General features: G+C 38.6%; 1 protein-coding gene across 1 annotated transcript; it reads right to left on the bottom strand.

The window, feature by feature from the left end:
- Window positions 1-1111: 1111 nt before the first annotated feature.
- LOC148523933 (T-box transcription factor T-like) lies at window positions 1112-19709 on the bottom strand. Its single transcript, XM_088472541.1, has 8 exons — window positions 19402-19709; window positions 16884-17148; window positions 14238-14372; window positions 6278-6339; window positions 6075-6136; window positions 5786-5962; window positions 5298-5430; window positions 1112-1897 (listed from the first exon to the last, which is right to left on the bottom strand). The coding sequence occupies exons 1-8, from the start codon at window positions 19605-19607 to the stop codon at window positions 1633-1635; spliced, it is 1305 nt and encodes a 434-aa protein (XP_088328667.1). The 5' UTR covers window positions 19608-19709; the 3' UTR covers window positions 1112-1632.
- Window positions 19710-22613: the final 2904 nt, after the last annotated feature.

Here is a 22613-nt window from a genome sequence, read left to right as displayed (position 1 = left end):
CTTAAGGTTCAATCACCATTCAGTGAATATGTTGCATGGCAGTGCATCATGAGTAGTTCTAATACTCCTGTACATGTAAGGTTTATCCAACCATTAAAATTTCAAAGGGGTAGAAACAGCACAGAAAATTGAGTGTAGGAGGCACTATTCAATAATGTGACATTACCATCTCTACATAAACAAGAACACATGTACACACATTTGAAGTTTGTACGGTGAAACACAAGGTCCTTGGTTACTAAAAATTACCAGATGGACAAACGCTTTAATCAGTAGTATAAGTGTTAATGTTAAAGACTTACATCTTTGCATATCATTTTCCTATGGTTTATGTCCAAAGAATGCCTTCAATGATGTTTCAGCAATTGTAATGCAATTTCGTCCTTCACAAACAGCTAAAGGCACAGGCCTGATTCAAAGATGTACGGAATTGCAGAGCTGCACACGAGCACCTATGCAACTCTATCCGACTAAAATGCTAATGCAGCAGAAGGTGTCTTTAGGAAACAAACACCTGCTTGCTGCATCTGCAATCCCAGCACTGTGACTAAGATCTCAGCCTGGGATCACCATTACAACCATCACAACCATCGGTTGCAATGGTTGCTCCTTTGGCTAGGCTGCGGAAGCTGAAGCTTACCGCAGCCTGACTTGCGAGGCCAGGAAATCTGCATCCACTGACAAATGCTTTCCTGAAAAATGGGGGTTTCATGCCCCTGTTTCCATAAACAGTTGCCAACTCCGCTCCTCAAATGCGCACACGAGAGGGGAACGGGTCTGTGAATGAGAACGCAGGACCTATTTTGCATATGCGCAAACTAGGTCCTATTCATGCCCAGACCCCAAAACATGGGAGATGTGTGCTAGCCATTGGGTTTGCGTACATCTCTGAGTCAGGCCCACAGTTCAGAGCCGTTAGGCAGACATTGGGTATTATTGGAGTTGGCAAGGAGAGAAATTAATACTCTTTTGGTGTTGAGATAACCACGTATGTATACAGTATATTCAACACATTACAAGCATGTTTAACTTAGAACAACTTTATATAAGATGCACAAGCAAACACATTGCAAATTCCTGCAAAATAATTAACATAGACTTTTATTCTTTATATAAAACAGATAAAAACTTAGTTCAGCATTTTCATCTTTTTTGTGTGTTCACTTTATAAATAATGATTTTGTCTTAGTCATGTTATTATTAGCCTGATAACTTGGCTTTATTTACAACAACAAGAAGCAGGATAAAACTGAATGTTTTTTAAAAGTAGGTAAAATGCATAATGATATTTATTACCTGTTAATATTTATGTCTTTTACCTTAAAATATGTGTAAATGTACCTTTGAATATGTGCTAATCAATTCTATAAATAATTTTTTGGGAGGAGAGAACCATGTAGCGTCTATTGTACACAATGCATTTCAAACAAACATAATTTTTCAGAAACTAAATTTTTCATAAAACACATTGTTGTACGTTATCTGAACCATACATTTTTATATATCAAAAAGAGAAAAAATCCTTTTAAGCAATTGCTTTAAAAGTTGATTGTCCCTTAAAGTTAGTAAATTTTGGCAAGTGCCAATAATCGTTTTGCAAATTCCAGAAGTGTCCTTACAAAACTGTCTTTATTATAATGATGGGGGCGTCACTGGTGCCCATGATGGTGCCAGTCTATCATGTGCTGAGACATCATATTGGTTGTCTTCTAGGTCTGTATTTCCACCTTCATATAATGGAGATCCCATAGAGGGTGAGGGAACAATTTGATTGTATGGTGTATAATGTGCAGTAGAACTTCTTATGTATGGCGTACCCAAACCATTGGCAATCCCTCCTGCTTGCGACAGTGGTGCAATAGTGCTGTTACTCACAGACCATAAACTTGGATACTGACTGGAAAACATAGTGAAAATAGTTATTTCTCTACATGAACAACAAAAAAATAATAAAACAAAACAAATAAAAACTGGTAAATGAGATAGATGTTTTTAAATATTAATCAGTTAACTGACTTAAAATATGTTCACATTAATTTAGATTTAGACAGTAAAGACATTGTTTTGTGAATTTCATTAATATTTATATTGTGTAACATCATCATGATCATTTATTTCAGCATATAAAAAAGGTGGAATAATATCTATCTATCTATCTATCTATCTATCTATCTATCTATCTATCTATCTATCTATCTATCTATCTATCTATCTATCTATCTATCTAAACCACACACTATATAGTGATCAAAGCTAGATATACCGAGATGAGGTTGCGAGGCTGCTCATTTCCTGCACAGCATAATTTTTTGTCACAAAAAGATATTAACTGAGTCAATTATATGAAAATGAAATAAGCAATATAACGTTAAATAAGGGGGAGGTGTTGTGTATGGTTGTGGCACTAAAGTCTGATCTGTAACACTTTTTAAATTGAAAAAATGTTCTGTGGACATGCTGTGGCTAATGTATAGGGCTTAAAGTATTTTGTGCCTATAGGCTTTAATGCATAGTTGTTAATTGTTAATTTGCATGGTCAGTACTAGGTTATAATGATGTGTTTCTGGGAAATTATATTTGTAAATGTCTCTATTGTTAAATACTCACCAACTATGGTTGGCTAAGAACACATCAAAGCGGAGCTGGAAATTACATTTTAAAATAGAAAATGGACAATCCCAATCACTGTTACATTGTGTGTCATAATGTTAGTTAAACTGTACATAGATTATTTAAAGGGGAGTGAAGAAATATAAAAAAGTGGGTATTAAGCAATGCTCATGATATGACATCCTCCATCCTCCAGCGAGAACATATTCCAAAATAGATTGAAAAAAATGTAACACTAGTATTGCAACACTGACTTCACTAAATGGAGTCCACCCCACTAGAAATGTTTTTTAACCCAGGTTATATGGCAGCATGCCCATCTAGAAGAAATAGCTTATGGTTAAAGGCTTCCTGTATATTCCAATTCCCTACCTGTTCACTACAATGTGGATTATAAGGTGTGATTTAAACATTATTATTATTATTATTATTATTATTATTACTATTGCTATCCTTATTTATATGGCACCAGAAGGGTTCCGCAGCACCTTACAAATTACATGAACAAGTGAAGGAACAACTTACAGTATGAAACAATGCAGGACAAGGACATGGTTTATAAACATTGCTGCATTAGCGTTCATAACACTCAACAAGCAGTAGGGCATAAGCAACCTAGTGTTAGGTGCCCTTAGGGAGTTGGGAGTTTATGATAGTATGAGTAATTTAAGGAGATGTATATGAGTAAAGGATGAAGAAGTACATGATGGAAGAAAGCTGTGCTCATGAGAGCTTACATTCTATAAGGGAAGGACAGACAGGGGTGACACAGACAGTGTGGAAGGAGCATGGAGCAGCAGGTTAGGATGAGAGATGGAATGCAATGATGAAGTAATGGGTCTTGAGAGCCTGTTTGAAGTTTTGTAGAGAGGTGATGAGTCTGATAGGGGGAGGAAGAGAGTTCCAAGATAGGGAGTAGCATGGGTAAAATCTTGGAGACGGGAGTGGGAGGAAGGAATCAGATGGCAGGAGAGGCTGTGTGCATTTTTTGATCGAAGTGGAGTGTTAAGGGAGATAAAGGTCTGTGCTGTAAAAGGGATAGTATTTGTGAGTGTAAGAACCTTGAGTTGGGTTCTGAAGGGGAAGGGGAGCCAGTGTAAGGCTTGTAAGAGAGGGGATGCAGATGAAGAATATTTGAAGAGGAATATAGGCTGAGAAACAGCATTGAGGACAGATTGGAGTGGCGAGAGGTAGGAATCAGGGAGGCCAGACAGAAGGAGGTCACAGTAGTCCAGTCTGGAGATTACCAGAGAGTGGATGAGGGTCTTAGATGCATCCAGGATGAGAAAGGTCAGATCCTGGAAATATTTTTGAGATGGAAATAGCAGGATTGAGAGAGGTACTGAATGTGTGGTTTGAAGGAGAGGGAGGAGTAAAGGATAACTTCAAGTCAGCGTACTTGGGTGCTAGAGGAGATGGTTGTGCTGTCAATAGATAATTAATTTGTGGGAAGTGAGGTTATGCGGGAGGGTGGGAAGATGATCAGATCAGACATAGACATGTTAAGTTTAAGAAAGCGCTGGGACATCCAGGAAGAGATAGCCATGTGACCGTTAGAGAAACAAGTGAGGAGAGAGGGAAAAAGGTCAGGGGAGCAGAGGTAGATCTAAGTATCATCAGCGTAGAGTTGATATTGGAGGCCAAAAGAGCTGATGAGCTCACCTAAAGAAGATGTGTAGAGGGAGAATAGGAGAGGTCCAAGAACAGAACCTTGGGGAACACCTACCTTTAGTGGAAGTGAGGGGGTAGATGAGTTATGAGAGGAGACAGAAAAAGAATGGTCAGAGAGGTAGGAGGGCAGCCAGGAGAGGACAGTATCACATAGACCAAGAGAGTGAAGGATTTGCAGGAGGGGGGGGGGGTTCGCATTGTCCAAAGCAGCATAGAAGTCAAGGAAAATGGTGGCCCTTTGATTTCGCAGCAAGGAAGCTGTTGATGACTTTTGTGAGAGCAGTTTCAGTGGAGTGGAGAGAACATTCAAGTGATGCAGGGTGTATTATTCAAATATGTGGCCAATGTGGTAAAAATACTGTGTGACATGGGGTCAATGGTTTTAGAAACTTCCAAGGCTCATGGCAGTTTTAATTCATCAAGTCTAATTGTCATCTCAGTTTTTTCTGTCTTGTGGACTTAAAGGTATGAATAATGTAATGGCCTCTGTAATAAGCTTGCATATCTAGCCTACTCACTAATTCCTTGTCAAAATATTCATGACTTCATAGTATACAGTAATGCAAATACTTGCCCAAGTAAATATATTTCATATAAAAAGCTTAGCATAAGGCAAAATCAAACAATATTTCAGGAAATGATTGATGATTGTGAAGTGGTTGGAGGTTGGACTTTGCTGGGATGTTTGCACAGCACACATATAGTTTATGTGCAGAGGGTAGACATGCCCATGATGTATGCTGGACAGGTCTAGGTGCACCAGCACAAAACCAAGTGATAAGATATGAATCTAATATGCTTCATAAATGAGGACCACATCATTTCCCAACAATATTCTAGTGCTTTATTTTATTGATGAATGTCCCCAAATAAGGGGTTTGCAAACTTCTTAAACTCATGTTTATGGCCTGGGAAGAGCTATATTATTTTAATTTAATACACACACATTTCTAAAATTAAGTATCATTAAATTTCAGTTTATTTTTGATGTATTACTCTGTAATATTAATACATACCAAGAACTAGATGGAGCTCCACTTGTGTGATTTATTGACAACATTCCAGTGTGTGTTTGCATTTGCAGACCAGGCCAGTGTTCATTTGACTGGAACACGGGAAGACATGCAGATGAATTCTCTGTGTAACTTGCTGCAAGAAATTGGTAGTAAACAGTTTAGAAATTAGCCCTTTAGCAGTGCTGTCATTTTTTTAAATAAGTGTTTTATACCAAAATGCATCAAGCATGTTTTCTGATACTTGCAAAAGCTAGAGTGTCATTTTGTCTTTCTTGGTTTTTATTGTAAAAAAATGTATATTACCAACAAGAAGAGTTACCTTTTCTTGTTGATAATATATATATTTTTTAGATTAGAAACATTTCTATGCAAGTTTGGATTTAATTTTTCTCCAAACCCATGTTTATTGTGCTAATCCACAATTTAATTACAGCAGGGCTACGTGCTCTAAACCTTTGGATTGCGATCTTGTCTAAATGCATACTTACGTGGAGAGTTGTTCCTGTGGGCATATGGACTGGGATAGGGTGATGCTCTGTGATTTCTTAAGTTAGTATATCTTTCACAGCCATGGGATGAGGGAAGAGATATAGGTGCTCCAAACTGAGAATGATGATTGGCAGGAGAACACAGTGAACTGGATCCAGGAATCAGCCAGCTACTCACTTACAAAGAAAGCATGATACAAGTTAATTTTACATCAAAGCTACCAGATTATGTTTTTCTTTTAATAACACAACACAATAGTAACATCTGTTTGGCAGTATAATGACTTACATTGTGTGTACCCAGATTGCTGATTGCTGTCTACATCATCCATGAAGTCTTTGTGGTCACTTCTGTTAAATCCAAAATAAAATCATTATTTAGTTTCAATATTAATTGCAAATAGTAGTAAGAGTTCTATACAATAAATATACAATACCATGGAAAAAGAAAAGACAAATGTAAACAATGAAGCTGCTTTAATAATGTCTTACCTTTCTTTTGCATCAAGGAAGGCCTTGGCAAACGGATTGTGTTTAATTTTAAGAGCGGTAATCTGAAAAAAAATGGGCAAAATATAAATCTTTTGATAGTAAAATTCGAACAATTATGAGATTGTTTTGATTTTCATGTTTGAGAGGTTCAATAAATTATTGTTTATTAAATACTTTTAGATTAATTATGAAGTATCACCTCGATTCTTACATTTATCTCTGCTCAGTACTTTCTTTGCTATATAACATTATCTTTGTTCGGTCTAAATACATAGGGGCATAATCAATGGTGGCTTCAGGGGTGGGGCTGCAGTGCAGTCCAAAATTCAAATAGGGGAACCACACCAACTGGCAGTGAGTCCCAGCCATCTATGTTTGGCAGCATTTGAAATGGCAGTTGGTGTGGCTCTCCTACTTGAATTTTGGACTATTGATTAAAATTAGTAATCTGAAACTATGGGATCCATTTAAAATCTAAGTATCCCCAGCATTTCACAAGGAGTGACTGCATCAGACATCTTAGATATCTGTCACAGCCCCCTCTGTTTCTGACGCAAAGCAGCCCCATAGGTTTCTATGGGGCTTACTTTGCTGTCGGATTTACTGAGGTTGGCCCTGGCTGCTAATGCCATCTAATGATGGTATTAGCAAATAGTAACCTATGGGCTATTCTAATGCATTTTCTTTTAAAGAGGTATCCTCCGGTTTTGTGCTGTAAGAGGGTGACAGTATGCCCTCTAAACCAGTGATATCATGATGTCACACCCACAGGACGGGACCTCTGGCTCTCGGAAGTAAAGCATTGCCCAGAGCATCCTCAAGATGCTCCGAGTAGCTGTACAGGTTGCAGGGTGCATGTCTGTAGCATCCTTTGTACGCACCGGGCAGCTTTGCAGTATTGCTACTGGCTGCAGATGTCTTGTGGCAGCGACAGTGCCGCCCCCAGTGCCCTGCACTCTTTGTGATGGCACATGTCGCACACCCCTAGTTACATCCCTGCTCACACCTTCTGCCTTCAATAAAACATGTACAGGCCGACAGCTACGCTTGTGCAGTACACACGCCGCTCCGAACTAGGAAGCAGAGTGATACCATTAAACGGCTCTCTGCTTCCAGCTCAGAACAGGTTCTTATCAAGGCTTGTGTCCTGGCAAGAGCAAATTACTAAAGTTTTGTTTTCACATTGCAAATTTATGCAAAATTATTTAATCACATTTGTGTGGATTGTGGTAAATAGGGTCCTTAATAAAGAGGTAATAATTAACATGCATGAGTGAGCCAAGCTGTATGCCTGAGTGTTCACTGTTCAGTTAGCATTGAACAAAGCTCTAAATATATCTGTATTTTAAAATAAATTACTGATACCTTTACCAATCAGAATCTCCTTTCACACAGCTGTTAGTGGAGGGTGGACCATAAAATAATAGTAATAACAATAATAGCTTGTGGAGAGCCGCTTGCTGAATCTAATGAGGGTATTATATATTTCAGGTATGTTTTCTGTATGTCATTCGGTAATTATTTTTTTATTTAATTTAATTTAGCTTTCTTACAGATCTAAAATTCTTGTTACAGCCCATATTCTAAGAAAGAGGTTTGCTTTGAACCTGTGAAAGTATTTTACAGAAAAAGGGACAGTGGTAAGATGTATGTGGACACATCTGTGTATATATCTATACACTGACTCACTGACTGACTAACTCATCAATTCCCAGCCCACACCCCTGAACCTAGAAACATGAAACTCAGGGAGTATAGATGCCCACTAAGAAGCGATTTTTCTAAATTTGACTTGTAAGGGGGTGAAAAGGGCTAAAATATTTCCTCCCCCTGTGCAGTGTCCTGCCTGACTGTCTCATTGACTGGCACCAATTCCAGCTGTCATCCCAAGTGCTACCAAACATCACTGGCGGCTGATGTGGCTCCCGTATTTGAATAGTAAGGAAAGGAAATGTGTTACTACACAGGTGAGGGAGGGGAATGTCAAATGTGTTACTACGGGGTGAAGGACAGGAATCTGTTACAACACAGGCAGGTGAGGTGAATGTATTACAACATGGGGTGATGGAGGGTTATGTGTTACTAAAGTGGTGAGCATGGGTAATGTGTTACTACAGAGGTGAGGGAGGGGAATGTGTTACTACAGGGGTGAGTGGGGGATAATGTGTTACTACAGAGGTGAGGGAGGGGAATGTGTTGCTACAGGGGTGATAGGGGGTAATGTGTTACTACAGAGGTGAGGGAGGGGAATGTGTTACTAAAGCGATGAGTGGGTGTAATGTGTTACTACAGAGGTGAGGGAGGGGAATGTGATACTACATGGGTGAGCTGGGGTAATGTGTTACTACAGAGGTGCGAGAGGGGAATGTGTTACTCCAGAGGTGAGGGAGCGGAATAAGTAACTACAGATTTGAGTGAAGGTAATGTGTTATTACAGGTGTGAGGGAGGGATTGTATTTCTGCATAGGTGAGGGAAGGGAATTTTTAATGTGGTATAACACTTACAAGGGAGGGAATGGTGTTACTACAGAGGTGAGGGAGTGGAATGTGTTAGTACACAGGCGAGGGAGGGTAATGTCTTACTATAGCAGTGATGCATTACTATAGAGGTGAAGGACTAATGTGTCATTGGAGTGGTGAGATGGAAATGGAAACAGTAAATACCTGGGTGAAACCGGGTACATCAGCTAGTATGTATGTATGTATGTATGTATGTACGTATGTTTATGTATATGTGTGTGTATATATATATATATATATATATAGAAGCAAATCCTCTAATGTCACCAAAAGAAGGATAAAACCAGCACTCCAATGTAAATGCAAAAAAATCTAAATTTTAATGTGCCATAAGAAGCCACAAAGCAGCCACAATGAGCCAGAAAGTCAGGACATATGCATCTCATATCATCAGACATGTAGTCATGTTCACCCGAACCATGAGTCTGGACATCATAAGATCATGCCGTTCCCCGACAGCTGTTTCGGTTAGCACCGTTTTCAAGAGGCAGCAGAGGGGGTTACATTGGAGTGCTGGTTTTATCCTTCTTTTGGTGACATTGGAGGATTTGCTTCTATTTATATTATAACCTGGCACCCTACAGTTGTGACTTTTAGTGTGTGCGGACCCTTTTTTCTGCATTATATATATACAGTCAGGTGCATAAATATTGGGACAGTGACACAATTTTCATATTTTGGCCTCTATTCACCACCACAATTGCTTTGAAATGAAACAAACAAGATGTGCTTTAACTGCAGACTCTCAGATTTAATTTGAGGTTAATTGCATCCAAATCAGGTGAACGGTGTAGGAAATACAACGGTTTCTATATGTGCCTCCCACTTTTTAAGGGGCCAAAAGTAATGGGACAAACTAAACAATCCTAAATCAAACTTTCACTTTTTAATACTTTGTTACAAATCCTTTGCAGGCAATTAAAGAATGAAGTCTGGAACGCATAGACATCACCAGACGCTGGGTTTCATCCCTTGTGATGCTCTGCTCTACTGCAAATGTCTTCAGTTCCTGCTTGTTCTTGGGGCATTTTACCTTCAGTTTTGTCTTCATCAAGTGAGATGCATGCTCAATCGGATTCAGGTCAGGGGATTGACTTGACCATTGCATAACATTCCACTTTTTAGCCTTAAAAAACTATTTGGTTGCTTTTGCAGTATGCTTCGGGTCATTGTCCATCTGCACTGTGAAGCGCCGTCCAATGAGTTCTGAAGCATTTGACTGAATATGAGCATATAATATTGCCTGAAACACTTCAGAATTCATTCTGCTGCTTTTGTCAGCAGTCATATCATCAATAAATACAAGGGAACCAGTTCCATTGGCAGCCATACATGCCCACGCCATGACACTACCACCACCATGCTTCACTGATGAGGTGGTATGTTTTGGATCATGAGCAGTTCCTTTCCTTCTCCATACTCTTCTCTTCCCATCACTCTGGTATAAGTTGATCTTTGTCTCATCTGTCCATAGGATGTTGTTCCAGAACTGTAATGGCTTTTTAGATGTTGTTTGGCAAACTCTAATCTGGTCTGGTCTTCCTCTTTTGTTGCTCACCAATGGTTTACATCTTGTGGTGAACCCTCTATATTCACTCTTGTGAAGTCTTCTCTTGATTTTTGACTTTGACACATATACACCTACCTCCTGGAGAGTGTTCTTGATTTGGCCAACTGTTGTGAAGGGGTTTTTCTTCACCAGGGAAATAATTCTTCTGTCATCCACCACAGTTGTTTTCCGTGGTCTTCCGGGTCTTTTGATCTTCTGAGCTCTCTGGTATGTTCTTTCTTTTTAAGAATGTTCCAAACAGTTGATTTGGCCACACCTAATGTTTTTGCTAGCTCTCTGATGGGTTTGTTTTGATTTTTCAGCCTAATGATGGCTTGCTTCACTGATAGTGACAGCTCTTTGAATCTCATATTGAGAGTCAACAGCAACTGATTCCAAATGCAAATGTCACACCTAGAATCAACGCCAGACCTTTTACCTGCTTAATTGATAATGAAATAACGAGGGAATAGCCCACACCTGTCCATGAAATAGCTTTTGAGTTGATAGTCCCATTACTTTTGGCCCCTTAAAAAGTGGGAGGCACATATAGAAACCGTTGTAATTCCTACACCGTTCACCTGATTTGGATGTAATAACCCTCAAATTAAATCTGAAAGTCTGCAGTTAAAGCACATCTTGTTTGTTTTATTTCAAAGCCATTGTGGTGGTGAATAGAGGCCAAAATATGAAAATTCTGTCAATGTCCCAATATTTATGCACCTGACTGTATATATATATATATATATATATATATATTTACATATATACATATATACACATACTGATAGTTAATGCAGTATAAGCTATCACATGCCCGTAACATAAGTATAAAAATAATAATAGAAGAGATATATGTACCACAATAATGCACTCTACATATGATAGAGGACCAATGTCTAAAACTGAATGAGAGCTGCATTAGGGCTAATAAAAGTCAAATACATGCCATTGAAAAAAAAAAAAAGGTTCAATTAATTAAAATTATTTCCACAGGGATGTTTTCAGTGTTGGTTATATTTAATTTTTTTTGTACAACTATATTCTTTAGTTTGCAATAAGATATATTTTAAATGTTATTTTCACAGAAAAGAAAATATTACTTTAGATCTGTTAACCTAACATCTAATTTTGATTGACAAGAGGGCAAGTCTTATGGTGCGTAGTCACACGGTACGATAAAAATGCACAATATGAACGATAACGATATTGTTCATATCATTATTGTTCAGATTATTCATTTTATTGTGCCTTCCAACCCTCAAATGACCAGCGATGCGCGGGCACGTATGGATGATAACGATGTCGACCATCGGCCATGCATGCAGGCCAAGCTGGTCGATATTGTCCAGGTTACATAGGGACCCGCGATCGTTGATTGCGGGTTGCTGGCCGTCGTTGGTGGTTTGGTGGTGTGCTGGATGATCCGTATCGATCATCCAACACACCGGGAAGGTGCAGGGAGATCATCAGCGATATCGTTATCGCTGACTGGTCATACCGTGTGTACGCACTATTAGTGTAGTCTCTATAGAAGCAAACCAAGCTCCCATGTTTATCCATGTTCCTGCAATACCAGGTAGCTGACCCTCTAATAAAGTAACAATGTACAATTTGAGTGCACTATCTGGAACCACACATTAGAGGAAGGGTGACAGGGGGGCCCACTTGGGAGTTTTCCCTGTACCTTTTTGGGCCAGCCTGATCCTGGAGAGTAGTAATAAATGGCTCTCTTAGCTGAAACTACATAAATATTGCTATGGAGATATTTCTATTCCATTTCAGTTTGTTTACTTAGAGACCAGCACACACATGTGGATTTTCAAATGTAGGTGAGAATTCAGAGGTGTAGCTCATAAACTACTCAATCAAAATGAAAACAGTGAGTAATGGCATACCTAGGGCTCCCGTGTGTCCTGATTTTCACAGAACAACCCCTCCCCTCCCCCCCCCACAAAATCTTTTACACACATTTTCCCATAATTCAGACTCCTTATGCACTGAAATAGCAGGATAAGTGGAAATTAGTAGGGTATGGAATGCCAGCACTCGGGTTCCTGGCGGTCAGAATCCCAACTCCAGCATCCTGACAGGGATACTGACACCTGTCAGTAAGTATCCTAACCCTACCCCTACCCCTGAATCAAACCCTCCCTCACTGCAGCCTAAACCAGTCCCTCACTGCCAAAGCCTAAACATAGCATCTTCCTCCCCCCCTGCAGTCTAACTCTAACCCTCCCCGAGTGCCTCAACCTGACTCTCCCCTAGCCCCACTACTTATCTTCAGGATGCCGGTGACCGGGATGGTGGTGCCGGGATTCTGACTGGTATCGGGAATCCGGTGTTGGCATTGTGAGCTCCGGCATCCCAACAGCTGGGATTTAAATTACATTTCGTGGAAATAGATTACATGAACTCACTTAGTAAATTGATAGCTAAATACAATGGTCCTGATATGGAGCTGAATACAACTCAGCTTCAGATGATCCCATATTGTGTGCAAAGTAAAAAAAAAGTGTATATTCAGCCATATGCAGAGTTGTACGCATCTTTGAACCACCCCTATCAGTATAGTTAATTTAATGCCAGTCATTGTCATAATTTTTCACTTGCACTAGCCTATGCTTAGTGTATAATATGAAAATTGCATATTTGTCCTTTTTGCCAACTCTGCCTAGCCCACAAATCCATCAGTGTGCCCACTCTGTATTTTGTCCATATTGGAAGCCTGCATTACAGTCTAGTTACGCATTTCCAATGGAGATATGGTGGAACTATGTATGACTCTGCATCGCCCATACTCACATACGCTCAGTTTTGGAATATGCACAGTAGGTAAAGGCACAATATGTTATCCTACACAGAGCATCAGCCCCAAAGTGTGAAGTGTATACGGGGATTCTTCAAATAACCGTGGTACTTGCACCTGAGTTAAGTGTATCCTCTGGGCTTACTGCGCTCTTACTGCACATGGTAATTGCATAGCTCTTGGCACTTAACACAGAATTTATACGTTACTGGGAGTTAGCCGAGGGGTTTACTGCAGGCTATAACTGAATAGCTCTGGGCACTTAAACTGGGAGCGAAAATCCTGTTGTAAGCCCTGTGGCTAATTGAATTTCCCCCTATATGTGTCTCCCAATTGTATTATTTAAAGTTATGGCAGTCCTAGGAATGCTTTGTTTCTGATACATTCCCATAGTGTCTTGCAAGTTATGGCTAGGCAGATTGTGTTAAAGCATACTTGACATTTCAGAAACATCTCACTTTAATTGAAAAAAAGACAACAACAAAAAAGTCCATCTGGATGTGGCGTAGAGGATAAAAATATCTCAATAGAAAAAATATATAAATTCACTTGTTTAATAAACAACTTGCCAGTTGTTAACCAAATTACCGTTTAAAGTCAAAGGAGATTTAAACAAATGTCTCAATAGTTTCAGGGTAAAAGACTTAGGGCCAAATGTAATAGGGTGAGAGTTTAGAAAATGTGAGAGTTTAAACTCAGCCGATGTAATAGTCCGAGAACATGCAAACTCACATGTTTTTCAGACTCAGAAAACTCTCATCAAGATGGTTTCCCATTTTGAAGATACAACTCGACCAATGTAATAGTGTGAGAGATTACTGCTAAACTCGAACATTTTCTAAACTCTCACCCTATTACATTTGGCCCTTAGTCCCTGCTGCTATATAAAAATGCTGATTTAAAGTCAAATAGCTGTTTGATGTTTTAATTACACCAGTGTGGATTTAATTAAAATGTCAGGTTCCTTCTAAATGAATTATATTAAAGCAGGCAAGTGGAACAAATTTATATTACCCTAGTGAACATAAAATTGCATTGTATAACTTACATTACAAAAAGAATAAATACAATGTGATTCATACCTCTTCATTCTGGTAAGCAGTCACAGCGATAAACTGTGTTTCCGGGAATGAATGACTTGTGATCATTTTCTGTGGTCCCCCAACACGTACTATATGGATCCTTGGTTCATACTTATGCAATGAATTCAACATAATCTAAAATGTTAAATAAATACATACATAGAAATTATAACTACAAACTATCACAACATAATGTAGAATGCACATTTATAAAGATGAAATACTGACTCTGAAATTCATACAAAATCTCTGAAGACAAACAAACAAACAAACAAACAAACAAACTAAAAACATCCCATGGTAGTTCATACCAGTTATAGTAAAAAGAAAATAAAGGAAATAAAAGACACCATTACATGACCCTATAAAAGTAGTCTATATACAATTTCTCTCTCTTTATACTCTCTTAGTGGTCTTGACTTTTCTACAGAAATTTGCATATTGCACTAAAACACACACACACGAACACACTTCTATACAAACAAGCTATACAATACTATACAATGATTGTCGATTTACAGAATTTTAAATTTATGTACCTTTTATAGTGCCATGTCTATATTGATATAGACTAAGTATATTGGGTTTGTAATTTTAATCTAATTTGGAACTTTTGTGACAAACATATTTTTAGGATAGGACTCCCCTTTGCTAGCAATTTGGTACATTTTTTCTCTATGTCACGGGCATTAGATAATGGATAATCCTGCAAAGAATATAAAATATAAACAAATAAAAAACAAGTTCCCTTTTCCTGAATTCTTTCCATAGATACTTTTACACATTTAGCACAACCCGTTATTTACACCAACATTTTTATCAACAAAAGATCTGAAGCAGTAATCTGAGACACCAGATCGTCTCCTATATAATCAGTACTAATATGTCCATTGCATGGGAGACCTAATTCAATTATCTCATGCATTTAACAGCACCTTTCTAATTTGCATGTAAATCTCTGGTGTCATATGACAGAGATTTCCTTGCAATGGGGCAGAAACTTCTGCATGTAACAGAAAGCCCTTACTTTGGGCATACTTTTTAATTATCGTTTGGCTGGAAAGCATCTTATGTTGTTCCGGAACACATTACCAATCACTGACGGCTGTGGTTGAGGCCTGCAGGCAGTCACGGCAGAAAGCAATCATTTTGAGGTGCCACTTATAATTGGCACAAGGGAATAAATCATATGCATGCCTTGTAAGTAGAAAATATAGGTATATGTATATATGTTAGGTCTATTTTCTGAAGTGAACGTGCTGATGTTGACTCTACAGTATATTTGTTTACTATTATTTCATGCTGCTTTTGAAAACCCTGTGCCATGGTATTAATATGTATAGCAATTAATTCTGTTGCGGTCATCTATGCTTTGTTCATTCCTTATGTTATTCTGTGTCACGGCTATCTCTGTTCCCTTTCTCAATTCTGCTATACTCTACAGAACTGACTAGCCGCTTCTTGGTGTGGGTGTTCCCTCTTTCACTTGTTTCTACTATCACCTAGCAACCGGACCAACATTGATGACGTCGGCCCCGCCGCGACTTCAAGCCGGACGGCGCTGACGAGCGTCATGGAGTGAGGTCCGTTCAGCACTTTCACTTAGGGGTTCTTGGTGGAGGTTATATAGGTAAGTGTTCATTGCTTTACATGTTATGTCCTGATGAAAATTCTTTGTATGGAATTGAAACGTTGACTTATTCTACGGAGCTTCCGTGTCATTCTTTTGGATACATGGTTCGAGTGCCGCCTGCTACTTCTCTTAATTGCATTTGTTATACTGAGGAAGGCACCTTACAACTATTGAGGATTTAGGTGGTAGTGCCGAGTATCTGGTTCTGACTATATATATATATATATATATATATATATATATATATATATATATATATAAAATCAAAAGGTGGTGCTAAAGATAATTTACATTGAAGCAACTGTGTCAGGAACTATAAATAAAATTGAAGGTACAAAGTAATGGAGTAACTTAAAAAACAGTATGAAAATATAACAAAAGCTCAAGAGAACAAAAACCTTCTAACCACTCGAAGTCACTGCAAAGAGATGAAAGATTGTTTATGATGGGAAGTATCTTAGCCATAGAATGTGTTCTCTAGTTTTTGGTCAAGTTACAAATGTTATGTTTAAATTTGAGTGATTTGCTCATTTCTACTGAATTACTAAAGGAGCCACGTTGTTATCATGACAGTTTAGGTACTTATTTCCTCTGCAGCCTTAGGATATTTGATAAAGAATGAGTACATATGTGTATTTTCTAATGGAGCATGTAGTCACATGGTAACAGTTATTTATTTATCTTGGTATATAAACCTATGGCCATTTTTGTTGCATTGTAAAGTCTGTTTTTCAATTTATAATTTTGTCACTCCTATAAAGACAATATTACATTTTTTAATTAACTTTCTACTAATTCAGTTTAACAACAATTCAACTATTTCATTAACATTTGTCCATTCCAAACACTGTTTTTTCATAAAAAATATTTTAAACTTCCGTTTTAGGAAAATATAAGGTATGTTTATGTAAAACAGAGATGACTAGATTTGCAGTTGTGTGAAGTGCAATAATATACATGGTGTGCCTAGGTTTGTATATCTATATATAATAATGGGAGAGATAAAATTTTACCTGTCCTTCCCCATTCATTTTATTGGTGAGTTTGACTTTGCTAAAGGAAACAGGTGCTTTCATCCAATGGGCTCCAAAGTTGGGCGAGTCTGGGTGAATATAAACACAACTCGGAGCCTGAGGCTCGGGTTTACCTCCTGGTACCCACTCTCCATTCACGTATTTCCAGCGATTGTTATCAGCAGTCACAAAATCCATTAAGAAAGAATACATTGCATTTGGGTCTAGGCCAGTGACACTTATTTTCAAAACAGGAAACATTCTCCTAAAGTCAAGAAATTAAAAAAATGTATATAATTTGTGGCAAAAATAAAGCTTTAGCTCAATAACCTTAAACACTGTACAGGTTGAGTCTCCCATATCCAACATGCTTGGGACCAGGGGTAGTTTGGATATCAGAATATTACGTATTTTGGAATAATTGTATAACATAGTTAAATATGTTGGGCATGAGACCCAAATCTGAACACAGAATGCATTTATGTTTTATATACACCTTATACACACAGCCTTCTGGTCATTTTATATAGTATTTTGAATTATTTTGTGGCTCAAACAAAGTTTGTGCACATACATGAAATTAATTTATGTTTCATATACACCCTATAGACACGGGTAATATACACACAAGGTTATTTTTCTACAATATTTTTTATAATTTTATACCTTAAACAAAGTTTGTGTACATTGAAACATCAAAAAGCAAAGGTTTCACTATCTCGTATTTCTGAATATTTGGATATGGGAGCAGAGCCGTAACTAGACTTTTTGGTGCCCTGTGCCAGAAAGAGAATTGGCGCCCCCTCATTTTTCAAGGGGACATAATTCACCCAAAAAAGGGCCTTGGCTTCATAAGGAAGGGCCAGGGAAGAGATAGGGGAGGCCAGGAGATGCTGGGAATGAAATCAGAGGAAGCTACAAGCAAGAATGATAATAAACAGAAATTTGACAGGCCCAAACAGCGCCTCCTGACCTGTGGTGCCCTGTGCGATGGCACCGGCCGCACTACCCTAGCTACGGCCCTGTATGGGAGACTCAACCTGTAGTAATATGAGCATATGACTGAAGAGGGAAAGGTGGGCATTATAGATTTTATATATATATATATACATATATATATATATATATATATATATATATATATATATATATATATTGAAACAATTCTCCTTCAGAGTTATGCCAGACACATATGTGCATATCAACATTGTTAATGAGAAATATTGCAGCTTTTGCAATTGAATGAATTTTAGGGATGACACGTCACGTTTTATCTGATAGTCCTTAATATAAAACTGACACTGAAAGGTTTTGTCTTTCTTATGAAAAGATGTAAAAATACTTCCCATTTGAAATAAGGAAACATTTTATGAAACTTGTGTTATACCTACTTAAGCTTAGTTGTTTTCATTCATGTAAATGCCTGTGGGCTGTTGCTTAAACAAATAACAATGGAATAAGGCAACATAGGTCCCCAATAAAAAATACAAATTAGGGCATAGTGAATTTTTGGAGGTATCTTGAACAACTCCAAAATATGCAATATTTACAAAAAGCCACTTTAAAAAATAAAATAGTGGCAATGTATGCATCATGTGCCCAGCTCCTATACGTGTGTACATTCTTGTGTTTAGGTGCAAAGTACAGCAAATCAGAAATAAAATGTTATATGTCTGGCACATGTAAGCCATTGAAAGTCTGGATTGCCGTGATTGGGTTACTGTGGTTTGGATCAAGCTGCAAAGAGACAGGGACTGATGTCAGTGAATAACTATTATCTATAAAGCACTGTGTTATATCTAAGTGTTGTGTAAATAAAGCATAAATAAATATATTTGTGATCAGTTTAATCAAAACAAATTTCATTATAAAAAGTGGTGGGAACAGTTTCTTGCAATACACTAAGCCCAGATTGTAAATCAAATTTGGAGGTCAACAGCAGAGAATGTTGTACTAGGAAGAAGGTACTTTACTTATTTACTTTTTAAAAAAAAATTATGTTGCCAGTGTAATAATTTTGTAACTCTGCACTCTTTCATAATTCCATTAGATACAAATGAAATACAAATAATCTGCTGTCTTTACATGGAACTGATTAAAAAAATACAATCTAAAGCCAAGAAACTCTAAATAATTATTTTACTACAAGCTCTTAAAATAATGTGATTATGTGTAAATATGTGATTGCAGAAAAACTACAAAGATGACTGTGACTATGTACAGGAATAAAATATTTTCTATACATATATTATTTTAATTGGTCGACTATCCATCTCTTTTTACTTCTAATAACAGTACATTTGTTTTGTTGCCATAATATCTATTATATATCATTGGTTATTCAACCATTGTACTTAAAACTGATTTATCTATTTTCTCATTGTCTATGTATCTTACATTGCATACATTTTAATATGGAAATTCAGGAAGCAGTTAAACACAAGTCAGTATACATTGTTTGTAATCATCAGGACCATCCAAGTGGGTGCAGTGAACGTGAACTATATCAGACACGTACCTGCCATTTTTGGTGACAATCATTTCGTTTGTGAGCTCTTTGAATCGTATCCACAAGTCAGTTTCATCCAGTGTAACTTTAAGTTCCCTCTCTGTAGGGTCACCTTTTTCACTGCCGGCCTGAAGCTCATTCTCTACAGCATTGAGGAGATGGTCCATTCTGCATGGCAGGCTCTTACTGCAGCTCTCAGTCCCACTGCCGCTCATGCCTATGTTATGTCAGGTTACTGTGTAGTGTAGTTGACGACCTCAGTACATTGGAGTCTGCTAAGGTTCTAACCATGCTGATGGGGATCCCACTTAGGGCAACGATTGCCTGTCATACTTTGCCCTGATTGGTACCGCTTTCCTTTTGATCTTGCTCGCTCTCCTGCCTGATTGGTGGATGACTGTCCTGCTTCTCACGTTGATTACCCAGCAGAAGAAGTGAGAGTGTATGTAAATATCTAATGTTTGCACCTAGATGGAAGACCACAGGTGCCATGAGGAAGAGGTGTGTCCCAGACCCTCATACCCTGCTCTCAGCGTTATAGCCTTCATTAGGAATTAACACCCTCTAGAATTAAAATTTCAAATCTATTGCAGAAAAAGCAGAGGTGTCTGGGTGCCTGGTGTCCCAGCTCCTCTTCTCACACTTGGGGGATGTTTTATACAGGAAATAATTCCCTTCCTTTTTCCTTAATTCGTCAAAAACAAAAAGTACAATCAGCCATGCAAAATATTCTGGCGGCCAAATCTCAAATCACCTCATCCGAACTCCCCCGTGTTATAACAAATGTATAAGGTGATGCCCCTTTTTAGTATTACCTTTACCCTCTCGCTGTTGTTATTATTATTATTATTACAATAGGTACAGGTGAATTAAATCCGTTAGGTAGTTTGTCCAGTAACCAAACCATTTGTATCCCATATACTGTAACTATAAATATGTGCGTCCAATAAATATCTTTAGAAATAGTTGGAGAAATGTGCTCTAAATCTAGATCCGGGATCTTATAATGCCAGTATATAATATATGCCAGTTATTATCTAATTATTAGGCAGCAGCCAGGGTCGCAGCTTATTATCTTACCATGAGAACTTCAGGCTGGAGGAAAAAAGGTGACAATGGACAGGAAATAGACCAATTGATTCTTTATATACAATACAACTCTCTTTACACAGGAGTACGATGTCCCACCAATAATTTATTGTATAGATGAACAGGAAAATTGCCTCAATATCTGACCAATTGTCGTTTGTTTTATTTTTATTTCCAGGATTTTTATTTTTAAGTGGCTCTTTCATGTTTGTCTTAATTCATTAAATGTATTAGCAATGGTAAAATCCAGGAGCCGTGTAGCTGCCTTACATAGTATTATTTTACATAAGAAAGACACATTGTTATTTTAAATGTTCACATTATTTACAGTACATTCTAAAATAGACTTGTATGTGTATTATACCTGTGTTCCTTTCTCATAATATAGAGACAGACATCGCAGATACAGTACTAGCTGTCTACCTGCTGTGTTACTATTTTTTTCCCGATAGGGGTGATTTTTACTCTCGCTATTGCAATTGCAGAGACTATTCGTTTTGTTCACTGTTTCCTAAGTAATCACTTTACAATACAATGATGTCCTTCACTGGCACCGCACAGCAATTCAATTGCATAACATGATCTCTATAGAGCCCACTAGGATAAGACATTAATCGCTCATTCTGCAAATCTTTGTTGAATCTAGGAAGAAAACGCTGATCGAAAAAATAAAAGAAAGGGTTTTCCTATATCCCCTCTGGGCAATCAGTTTCGTGAGTAGAGATGAGAAGAAATTTCACAACTGTTTCATAAAAAAAAGTTTTTTGTCTGTAACTAATTATGAATTTCACCATCAACATTTTGCATTAGTGTTATACCCCTTTTACACCGGAGCTAAAACTCGGGTTTTTGAAGGGTTAACCCGGGCAGCTCCCTGGTGTAAAAGGGCAGAGAGTTGGATCGCTGGGTCGAGTGACCCGGCAATCCAACCCAGGTAACTAGCAGGGTTTAACACAGGCGTAGCCCGTGAAACCCGGCTGTGAGAACAGCGCACTCCGGGGTCACGATGACCTGGAGTGCGCTGCTAGCCGGCCGATTGGTCCGGCTTCAGTGGCGCTTGCAGATGACGTCATCTCCAAGTGACCACTTTCACTCCACAAAAGCCGGGTCTATGCAGACCCGACTGCGGTGTGAGCGGCGCTGACTCGGGAATATCCCGAGTCGGCGCCGGCAAAATTCCAGGTCTGATCCGGATAGGAACTTTGTTCCAACTCCGGGTCAGACCCGGAATTTAGGTGGAAAAGGGGTATTACTCTACCCCAGTGGCAAACGCAGGATTTCCAGAGGGGGGGTTTCCAAATGCTTAATTTAAGAGTGAGTGTGGCCTGTCAATGAAGAGGGCAGAATTAGTACTTAACCAGCTTTAATAAGCATCGTACAAAGTGTACTGCCTGAGCTGAACGTATTTATTTTAGATGTGAGCGCCATTCCAGACTATTGGAGCAAGTCCGGCAGCTTGGAGGAGCAGCAGAAGAGCCTAGCACTGCCCTGGACATACTGTATATGTACATACAGGGCCAGCGATAGGGTTTGCAGCGCCCAGCACTGTCCTGTGTTGCCGCACCTTCCCTCCTCCACTCCCTCCCCCTGTGCGTATATCATCAACATAGCGCCGGGAGGGAGGGCTTTTCCTGTGCTCCAGATCTCTTGGTGCTCCGGGCGACTGACCGGCTTGCCCGTGCCTGGAGCCGCTAGTGTGTGCATATTGGGCTCTATAGCAGTGCATCTCTATCAGTGCATGTTTTCCAGATCTTCTAGTTGGTGCACAGGTTATTTATTACTGGCTGATACATGTTAAAAGATCCACAGGTGGTGCTAATTATTTCGTTTGTGATACTGAGAAGAACATGCAGCACTAGTAACAATATATTATATTACTATTTCTATTGTGGTCATGGTGTGGGCTGGGGAGGGGGGATTCCAGGCAGACAGGTCCCCCCTGCATTTGCCTATGCTACCCCCAAATATCTTGATTTATATGCCATTCCTGAGAAGTTCAGTACTATGTCCCTGCCCACCACAGTGCAAATATGTCATGCAAATTTGTGTCTCTGGGGTGGCGCACATTTGTGAAATAGCCTAGTCCTTGGGAAGCCCCTTTTTCATAAGATTATGTAGAAGCTACAGTCCAG

The sequence above is a fragment of the Taudactylus pleione genome, unplaced genomic scaffold (assembly GCF_031769625.1).
Source record: "Taudactylus pleione unplaced genomic scaffold, aTauple2 ptg000125l, whole genome shotgun sequence".
Taxonomy (NCBI): Eukaryota; Metazoa; Chordata; class Amphibia; order Anura; family Myobatrachidae; genus Taudactylus; species Taudactylus pleione.
The sequence above is the reverse complement of the archived record's forward strand: the minus strand, read 5'-3'. Positions and strand labels throughout refer to the sequence as shown.

Bases quoted from the DNA above. Each gene is read 5' to 3' on its own strand.
- LOC148523933 (XM_088472541.1), bottom strand. From the start codon at position 19,607: ATGAGCGGCAGTGGGACTGAGAGCTGCAGTAAGAGCCTGCCATGCAGA. The intron at 6,137-6,277 runs GTAAGACATTAT...TGGATTTAACAG, and splicing joins TTCCTTGATGCAAAAGAAAG to AAGTGACCACAAAGACTTCA. The intron at 5,431-5,785 runs GTAAGTATGCAT...AATTTCTTGCAG, and splicing joins CCACAGGAACAACTCTCCAC to CAAGTTACACAGAGAATTCA.